This window comes from Fukomys damarensis, unplaced genomic scaffold, assembly GCF_012274545.1.
Source record: "Fukomys damarensis isolate Sample0158 unplaced genomic scaffold, DMR_v1.0_HiC HiC_scaffold_36, whole genome shotgun sequence".
Taxonomy (NCBI): domain Eukaryota; kingdom Metazoa; phylum Chordata; class Mammalia; order Rodentia; family Bathyergidae; genus Fukomys; species Fukomys damarensis.
In genome coordinates, this window is record NW_022900948.1 from 25836090 (window position 1) to 25845979 (window position 9890).

Here is a 9890-nt window from a genome sequence, read left to right on the forward strand (position 1 = left end):
CTTGAAAAATGAATACATTTCAATACAATAGTAAAAGAGACTGCCTATTCTGGTCCTCTCCTTTCACACTCCAAAAGTATAAAAGGGGAAATATTTTTCTCAAAATAATTTCATAGGTAAACTGCAGCAAGCATTTAAAAGCTATTCTTTTTTTTTCCCCCCCTCATTGAGTTTACTGGTACATTTTAGGTCTACAGTACAGTTACATTCATCATTGGGATCTTGTACCTTTCCATGACAGGTCTTGGTTCTCATCTTTTCCCCTTGTCCCTGCCCTCCCTTCATTACTCCTCCCCTCCCCCTTTACAAACACTTCATTTCCATTTTTCCATTTTCTCATATTTTCCCCTTATTAGCTTTCCCCTACCCTTCCCACTTTCCCTACACCATTAGCTCCTTTCTTCCTATTTCACATTGTCCATTATATCATTAGGAGTTTATGTACTATTACAGTTTATTCACACCAGAGAAACGATTCAGTATTTACACATGTGACTTATTTCACTTAGGAGTATATCCTCAATATGTATCCATTTTCCTACGAATGAATCTAATTTCTCATTCTTTATGGCTGAGTAGTGTACCCCATATCTTTCACCATGCACTAAATTAAAATCCAAGTGGATTAAAGATCTAAATATTAAAACAGAAACACTAAACTTGCTGGAAGATAAGTTAGGCAGAACTCTTGAAGACACTGACATAGAAAAGATTTTATGAACAAATCCTCAGTAGCACAGGAACTAGCAGAAAAAATCAACAACTGGGATCTCATCTTATTAAAAAGCTTGTGCACTGCAAAAGAAACCATCAGCAGAACTAAGAGACAACCTACAATGTGGGAAAAAAATTTTACCAGCTGCTCCTCAGACAAAGGACTATTATCTAGAATATATAAAGAACTCAAAACAATCAGCCCCCCCAAATATAAAGACCCAATTCAAAAATGGGCATCTGAAATGAACAGACATTTCTCAGGCAAAGAAGTAAAAGCAGCAAGTAAATATATGAAAAAATGTTCCACATCACTAGTCATTCGAGAGATGCAGATGAAAACAACACTGAGATTTCACCTCACCCCACAAAGAATGGCTGCTATTAAAAAATCACACAATGACAAATGTTGGTGGGGTTGTGGGGAGAAAGGAACCCTTCTCCATTGTTGGTGGGAGTGCAGACTGGTGCAAACACTAAGAATTTAAAAGCTATTCATTTTTTAGGGGCTTTTTCTTTTGGTCTTTTTTTTTTTTCCACTTTTCTTTTTTACTAACAGGAATTGAACCCAGGGCCTCGTTCTTGCCAGGCAGGTGCTGTGCCACTAAGCTACTTCCCCGGCCCTAAACACTATTCATTTTTGAGCTTTGGGTTTTAGGCTTAGGCTCAAAACCTCTATGAGTTTTGGTTTTTCCCATTTATAAGAATGGGAATAATAACAGCTTCCTCATAAGGTTGTGGAATTAAATACCATCAGGTGGGCAGAGCACCTGGCACAGTGCCCAAAACATTAAGCAGGAGCTCGATGAATGCAACACCTTTCTTGTTTCTTTAGCCAAGTAAATGGTTAAGGGGCTGAGGGGTGGTTCCATGGAAATGATAACACGTGCTGAAACACGTCCTTCAATATCAAGCCTGCCTACAATGGGGTAATAGGCAGATAGGAGGGATACAAGTGTTTGAAATAAAGTAATGCAATAGACAGGTCCTTTTGGGGGGATTAGATATTGGAGGCAGGGAGAACTAGTTTGCATAAGTCTACACACAGTACAGGAAAGAGTGAATTTTAGATACCCATCAAAGACAAAACTCAGCAGTTATTGACTGCACTCAGGAATGTCTGCTTTGATGCTCTCTCACAGTCCCAGAGCTCGGTGGAAGATGGGGCGAATGACCGTGTTGTAGGATAAACAGAGACCTGAGAGGAGGCAGGGAAAGATGATGTGTTTGGACCGCTGGTGAGGATGGGATTTAGAAAACAGTGGATGTAGAGCCAGGATGTAGCTCAGTGGCACCATGCCTGCCTGGCAAGTGCAAGGGCCTGAGTTAATCCCTAGTACCTGCCCCCCAAATTTAAAATTTTTTTAAATTAAATGGTGGATGTACAGTGATATTTAAGTATTTAAATCTTTATGAAATATTGTAATATTTAAGTTGATAGTTAAGTATCTTCTTTTTATGGTATTTTTGCGATAGGGTCTCACTATGTAGTTGAGACTGACCTGGAAATCATTATGTAGCCCAGGATGGTCTCGAACTCACAGTGATCCTCTGCCTCAGCCTCGCGAGTGCTGGGATTACAAGCGTGTGCCACCATGCCTGGCTGATACTTAAATATCTTAATGAAATAGTGTGATATTTTGGTACTTAAGTATCTTAAATGATATATCATATTTAAATAGGCTCTTAATGCAATATTAAGACATTTAAGTAGAAACAAGACAAAAACCAAAGCTTTGCTGATATTTTAAAAGACAAGAAGGAGAAGGGTGCATGATCAGAGACGATTCATTACTTATATTGTGGCACCGGATAAATATCCTAAGCAAAGAAAGGGCTGAAGGTCAAATATTAAATTTGACAAAAGTATTCAATTAAAGACAGAGAGGAAGAAACTAAAGAGCAAACAAAGCCTTGGAAGAGGAAAAAGAAAGGTGGAATGAGATCTACCGCTGGGGGCGCCAGACTCCAGAGATCAGTGCCTGTAACTGCTCTGAAAACCACAGTGAGGGAGGCACTGTCCCTAGCCTCGAGACACCTCCAAATCTAACCTCTGGGACCAAAACCTAACAAGTAAATATACAAGAGAAAGGACAAGTCTCGCATCTCAGTGGTGGTGTGTCATCTGACACTCTCTGATACCTTCATAAGAATTCCACATATGTAATCACTTCTTTGCTAGGGAAAAAATGACTTTTTGGGCTTAATATTCCAATTCGAAGAGGCCTCTCTAAGCCCAAACCTTCAGCCATGCAAAGTTGCTTGAGGAATGTTGTCACTGAGAAGGAAAACCCAAGCAGCTAGAATGCTCACATTGCAAGTGACAGACAAATGACGAGCTGGCACAAAAGAAGCTGGATTCACTACCTCAGGGAGATAATGTCGGGCAGTGGGGATGCTCAAAGCATGGTTTCATTCAGAGGTTCCCTTTCACTAGGGCACCAGCTGTGTTTCACCAAGACACTCCGAGATCCATAATCCTTTGCTCCCTTCCTGGGGACAAATGTTGTCCCAGCAGCTCTAGGACACAGCCCTTGCTGCACATCAACCTGCCAAGCAAAAGGCGTGTGTCTCAGTCACGTATTCACTCAGCGCCAACTATTATGGCCAGGGAGAAGGTTGCTCTGACTGGCCTAGCCTAAAACACATGCTCTGCCCTGGGTGCACATCTGATGCCCATGCAGAAAGTGGGGGCTGCTGGGAAGGAGGAAAAAGGAAATGACAGCATCAATTCTCCCACCTCGAGAATATCAGGTCTACTTGAGTGTGACTCAGTTTAGAGAAAGGACCTAGAGATCCAGGCAGAGTTCAGAATCTGCCCTTTTCTCTGCCCTCCTCCTCTTCCCTCTGCTAGCACCACCTTTAGAAGAATTAAACTGTTTTCCTGACAAATATATTTGTACTTCCAAAGGCTGGTAACCCTCTATACGCTTCCCAAGAGAGACCATTAGTTACCACCCCCTTCCCTGACTGTTTTCATTCTCACGCACCTCTCCAGTGTTCCTCCCTGCTGGCTTGGCATTTCCAAGGGTCCCAAACCTCTCCATTTGCAGGACAAGAAGTTTCTCAGCTCTGCAGGAAGCAACCTTCATGGTTCCAGCTGCAGGGGCTTCCTGCAAGCACACGCCTCCTTCCAGAACCAGGTGACATCTCTTAGCTTCACGCAATTCCTACATCTTCGTCTTCATTTGCAGTGCAGTCGTACGTATTTACATTCTCTACTTTCACTTTAATGGCCTCTTATTTAGGAGGGAGGAGAGGAACACGTGGTCAGTGGGCCACCTTAAACTGGAAGTCACTGACCCACATTTTCCCATGAAACGCGAATCTTCTGCCATGCCTGTGTTTGGCGTAAATGTCAGAGATTGAGTTGCATGGTGCTTTAGCAGCCCCTGCCACACTAGGGGTGTTTTGAAAGATTACTGGCTGTGAAAGGATGAAGGTTGTGATGAGACAGAAGGGGGAGGGATAGATACACAGACCTGGTTTGTAGCTATCTTCAATACCAGCAGGTAGAAGAGGGCTCACATGCAGCACTTCCTTGCTGCTTGTGGTTTGAGGTGTTTTACTTTCCCCTTTATAAGCCCGTTTCCCCTCTGTAGCTCATAAGGTCTTTTATAATTGGCATTAGTCAAGGTCTTTGGGCTACAAGCATCAGAAACTAAATACCAGTTAAGCAAAAGTTAGGTTGAAGCAGCAGATACTTATGAAGACATCCTCTCGGCAGGGACTTTGGAAAGCTGGAGAATGGAGGCCTGCAGAAAGAATTCATATTCACCAAGACAATGGGTACACTGTGCCAGCCAAACATGTCTACTGGCCACCTTCAGTGTACTTGCATCCTGTCTGCAACCTCCACTGGTAGGAAAGAGCCTGAGTTCTGTGCCTGGTACCTAGGCCCAGCAGTGCCAAGGTACTCGAATCTCAGTCCAGAAGTCTGATTCTGGCCGATGAGGAAAGAACTAGGGAGCAAAGGCTAAGGTGGTAGTGACTCTTTTGATTCCTCAAGTCTGCTGCAGCTCCCAGCACTTGGCCCAGAAAGAGGAGACTGAAGTAGGCATCCGGTCCTGAGCCTCCCGCAGCCCACCAGGAAATGTCCTGTGCTAGTCTAACGCAAGCCAGCCGGCGCCCCTGGACTGAGGGCTGAGCAAGCAATGTGCAGCATGTTGAGCCAGGTTTTGCCCCAGGAAGAGGAGCTAATAGAACAGGATTGCCACACTCAGGCCTCGCGATAAAATTGCCCTCACGAAGTGGACAGAGGAGGGTCAGCTGTGGGTGGTGGGTTCCCTCCCCTATCCTCTTCCCTGCAATTCCCAACCCCACTTCCCACTACTCCCTCACTTAGCAGAGCCAAAGGCACTGATACTTCCAACTCCCCACCACTTGCTATCAGACGAGACCAAGAAATCCAGACGAGACAAAAGCCACTGCACAGTAAACTTTTATGTGAAATTCTGCAAATGTATAGCGGGCCATCTGTTGGGGGCGGCCCCTCAGCACTTGGTGTAGATGGCTGCGCTGCCCCGCTCCTCGAACTCTTCCTTGCTGACCCAGAGCTGCTGGAAGGCCTCCAGTGAGGCCAGAATGGAGCCGCCAGTCCACACGGAGGTCTTCCTCTGGGGCCCAGCGGCCACGATGGGGCTGTCCTCGGGGCAGAGGAGGCTCAGCTCCCTCTGGAAGCGTTCGGGAAAGCCGTCCAGCATGGTGCAGCCGCCGCACAGCAGCACGTTGGTGGCCATCTCCTCCCGGAAGCCCGCTTCCTGGCAGCTGTCCAGGCAGGCGGCCGCGAGCTCAGGGAGGCTGGGCTGGGCGCGGCCTGCCAGGGACGGCCTGAAGAGCATCTCTGCGCAGCGAAAGCGCTCCTGGCTGATGGTGATGACCTTGCCGTCCGGGAGCTCGTAGTCCACACGCAGCTCCTCCAGGCCCAGACGCTCCTCTTCCGGCAGGAGGGCAGCGTAGCAGCACTTCTTCTTAATGTGCTCTATGATGTGCAGGTGGTCGTCCGTGAACTTGTGGCCGGCCTCGTTGAGCAGCTGCATCAGATAGTTGGTGAGGTCGCTGCCGGCGTAGTCCGCGCGGCTGGTCATGCCCGGGAGCAGGTTGCCCTGGCAGATGGGCACCACGTGCGAGACCCTGTGCCCGCTCTCCACCACCAGCCCCGTGGTCCTGCCGTACGAGTAGATGGACAGCAGCGCCTGGGACGTCACGTGCATGGCAGGGATGCGGAAGGTCTCGAACAGGAGCTCCGCGTACTTCTCCCGGTTGCTGCTGGGGCTGAGCGGAGGGTCGGAGACCAGCACGGCGTGCTCCGCGGGGCAGATCTTCATGGCCGTGTGGAAGATGTACTCCCAGATGCTCTGGATGCAGTCCCAGTCCACCACGACGCCGTGCTTCAGCGGGTTGACCAGCTTCAGAGGCGCCTCTACGTTGAGGACCTCGTGGCCCACGTAGGTCTCCTTGCGGGTGTTGCCCTTGTCGCCAGCATCCACCATTGCCTCGGGACTGTGCTTGCCCACCGTGGAGGAGATGAAGTAGGTGGGCCGAGGCTCTCCGGCGTAGCCACACTTACAGTACTGGGAGCCCAGGTCAATGATGAGCGCCTTGAGCTTGCGCCCTTTCCGGGGCTTCATCCGCTCAGCGGTGGAAACTGTGTTCCTGATGTCAGCACCAGGCCCTGGCAGTGTCCCTGCCTCTCCAGGGTCCCCCTGAGCTGTGCCCATGGGAGTGGGACTAGGGCTATTTTTTGTCGCCATCTGCCTTCCTTCTCACCTTCTCACATCCACATCCTGGAGCTCCAGGGGGAAAATGAGCTGTTTCTCCTAACAGTGCCTTGGCACCCACCTAGGATTATGATGTCACTGGGGCTGGACCATTCCTTCCAGCAGCCCAGGGAGGGCTGGATCTTGTCACCTCCCCCCATCCTTCTACTAGTCTGTTCCAGGGTGGCCGTGGTTTTAGAAATTCAAGCACAGTAGAGTCTCAGAGGTCCCTGCTCCCTCCCCTTAGAGATTTAAACCTAAACCCTTGCTCACTGGCAACACTTTCTCCCCTGCTTCTTGGCAGTGATAAATATTTGAACACTGTACCAGGTGCTTCAGTTAATTTCACTATAAGGAAAGCACATCATGGTGGTGACTGCCTTTTCTGAAGAGAACTGGGCAAGCCAAGGTGCTGCGTATGATGGAATGTGGCAGGTGTCAACCCTAATGTGTCCAGCTAGAGATGACATGAGAGACCAGTCCTAACAGCCTCCAAGACTCACGTTAGGGCTTATCAGCGTGTGTCCACAGCACACCCCAGGAAGGAAGCCGCAGCAGGACGGCCTGGCCACTCCTGCCTGGACATCCTTGGAGGAGCTATGCACTAGGAGCCTTAATGTTCTTATTAGAGACACTCTGTACTGTCTGCCTAGCCCATGACCCTACTGAAGGACAGGCGGGTGTGTGGATCTACATCTTACAGGATGTACATTCCTGTAAGATTGTTCTGTCACCTTAGCATCCAAAGTGAGAAGAGCCTGCCACAGTCACTACAGCAGCAATGGATCCTACTAAAATCTGTCAGGTGTGTCAGTTTTCTGCTCAAAATCCTGGGCTTTCTAACCTCCCCCCGGCAGATCCAAAGTCATTGCAATGGCCCAGGAGGCCTGATGGGAGCTGCTCACCCCCCCACACACTTCCATCTTCATTTTTTCTGGCTCCTCCCACCTGCCATGCTGTTTTTCTTCCAGTTCTTTAAATCAGTCAGCAAACTTTCTGTGATGTGCCAGTCATTATTTTAATTTGGCATTTAGGACATATAGTCTTTGTTGCAGTGACTGCTGTTGCATTGCAAAAGCATCCATAGGTAATACAAAAGTGAGGAGTGTGGCTCTCCCACTAAGCTTATTTACAACCAGAAGCTGCAGGCTGGACCTGGCTGCATTCTGATGGTCCCTGTCCTAACTCATCAGTCACTCATCTGCCTCAGGGCTTTGCACCTGCTGCCCTCAGTAGTGTGTGGCGCTCTCCACCTCTTGGAAGTCTTCACACACAACAGCCACCATTATCTCAGCGGCCCTCGGCCAGGCCACACTAGCACTGCCACCCTGCCTACCCTCCTTTTTGATCTTTTGCACTCTAAATACTTTACAACATGTATTTGTTTTAAATACATTTGTTGTCTGTCTTCCTTCTATCCCACCAACTTGAATGTAAGTTTTACTGGGGCAGATTTTTTTCCCCGTTGCTGTATTCCCAGCTGCCTTGCATGTCACAGGCATTTGATACAAAATAACTGAATGAAATTATATAATTATAAAATATGGAGAAAAAAGGAAGTCATTTCAAAAACAATACCCTAAACACACACTAACCCAGGAGAAGGTTTCTAGTATCTAGAAAGCCCCGTCACTGGATTATGTCATAATCAGTGATGTCATTGTTGGGGAATTCTCAAGTTGTCCTCTGATTTAGGCCTCACAGGCCTTGAAGCCACTGTGGTTGAAGAACTTCCTAAGAGCATATGGCTCTTGACAGCATGTGGGAACCACAGGCAGCAAAGACAGGGGATGGGCTTGCCAAGAAAGCAGATGACCACGCCTCCCCGCAGACTCAGGCCTTCCAGACCATCTCCATCAAGGATGGCCCTGCCAGGCAGGCAGTGCAGGTTGGCTGTAACAGTGCAGGACCAAAAGAGTCTGTCAGATCAACAGATCCCAAAGAGTGGCCCAAGCTGATGGAAACTAAAGCAGTGGTCGTGGACCTTGGCACTGGTTACTGTAAATGTGGTTTTGCTGGCCTGCCGAGGCCCAGCCACAAGATCTCAACCACAGTGGGTAAACCCTACACGGAGACTGCCAAAACTGGGACTAACCACAAGGAGACATTCGTGGGGCAGGAGCTCCTCAACCCACAGGTTTGTCTCAAACTAGTTAATCCTCTGCAACATGGAATCATCGTGGACTGGGATACAGTGCAGGATATCTGGGAATATCTGTTCCGACAAGAGATGAAGATTGCCCCAGAGGAGCATGCAGTCTTGGTTTCAGACCCACCCCTGAGCCCAAACACCAACAGAGAGAAGTATGCCGAGATGCTGTTCGAAAGCTTCAGCACGCCTGCCATGCACATCGCCTACCAGTCCCGCCTGTCCATGTACTCCTACGGAAGGACCTCCGGGCTGGTGGTGGAGGTAGGCCACGGTGTGTCCTACGTGGTCCCCATCTTTGAGGGTTACCCACTGCCCAGCATCACAGGAAGGCTGGACTACGCAGGCTCCGACCTGACTGTCTATCTGATGAGCCTGCTGAACAATGCAGGACAACACTTCACTGAGGACCAGATGAGCACTGTGGAGGACATCAAGCAGAAATGCTGCTTTGTGGCAATGGACCCCATTGAAGAAAAGAAAGTCCCTCCCAGTGAGCTTGACATCCAGTATACTCTGCCTGATGGAAAGGAGATCTGCCTGTGCCAGGAAAGGTTCCTCTGCTCCGAAATGTTCTTCAAACCATCTCTAATCAAGTCCATGCAGCTGGGCCTCCACACCCAGACAATGTCCTGCCTCAACAAGTGTGACATCGCCCTCAAACGGAACCTCATGGGGAACATCCTGCTCTGTGGCGGCAGCACTATGCTCAGAGGTTTCCCCAACCGTCTGCAGAAGGAGCTGAGCAGCATGTGTCCCAATGACACCCCGAATGTAAATGTGCTGCCCGAGAGAGACACTGCGGTGTGGACTGGCGGCTCTATCCTGGCCTCATTACAAGGTTTCCAGCCACTGTGGGTACACCGCTCTGAGTATAAGGAACACGGGCCTTACTTTCTCTTCAGAAGGTGCTTCTGACTCATGAGGCATGGCTGCTATGGTGGGAGCTCATCAGCTTTGCTAGCTGGGTGCCCCATCTTCTACACAGGGAGTTGAGCTTCACCTTTCTTCCTGTAGCATTAAACACCCTGCCTTTGCCCCTCCATGCTGTGTCTATTGCTGACTGAAGGATAACTTCACAGACGTAGTACTGATCTTAAAAATTAAATATTGTACACTTGCCAAAACAAAGGCGGAGGGGGGGCACAAAACAATGTTTGCTGTTGATTACTCAACACTCTTCCTTGGGAAAAACTAGCTCTCAAATAATTGTCTCATGTATATTTCCCCCTATAGGAACTGCTATATTGTTAAACTTGATTTGGAAA

The 9890-nt window shown here is 48.5% G+C and overlaps 2 protein-coding genes across 2 annotated transcripts; one reads left to right on the plus strand and one right to left on the minus strand.

Annotated features, from left to right (window-relative positions):
* Positions 1 to 5147: 5147 nt before the first annotated feature.
* Actl7b (actin like 7B) lies at positions 5148 to 6571 on the minus strand. The gene has a single exon (XM_010639280.2). It carries the CDS (start codon positions 6465 to 6467, stop codon positions 5208 to 5210), a length of 1260 nt encoding a protein of 419 aa, XP_010637582.1. The 5' UTR covers positions 6468 to 6571; the 3' UTR covers positions 5148 to 5207.
* A 1576-nt stretch (positions 6572 to 8147) lies between these two features.
* Actl7a (actin like 7A) lies at positions 8148 to 9686 on the plus strand. The gene has a single exon (XM_010639281.1). The coding sequence runs from the start codon at positions 8218 to 8220 to the stop codon at positions 9538 to 9540; it is 1323 nt and encodes a 440-aa protein (XP_010637583.1). The 5' UTR covers positions 8148 to 8217; the 3' UTR covers positions 9541 to 9686.
* Positions 9687 to 9890: the final 204 nt, after the last annotated feature.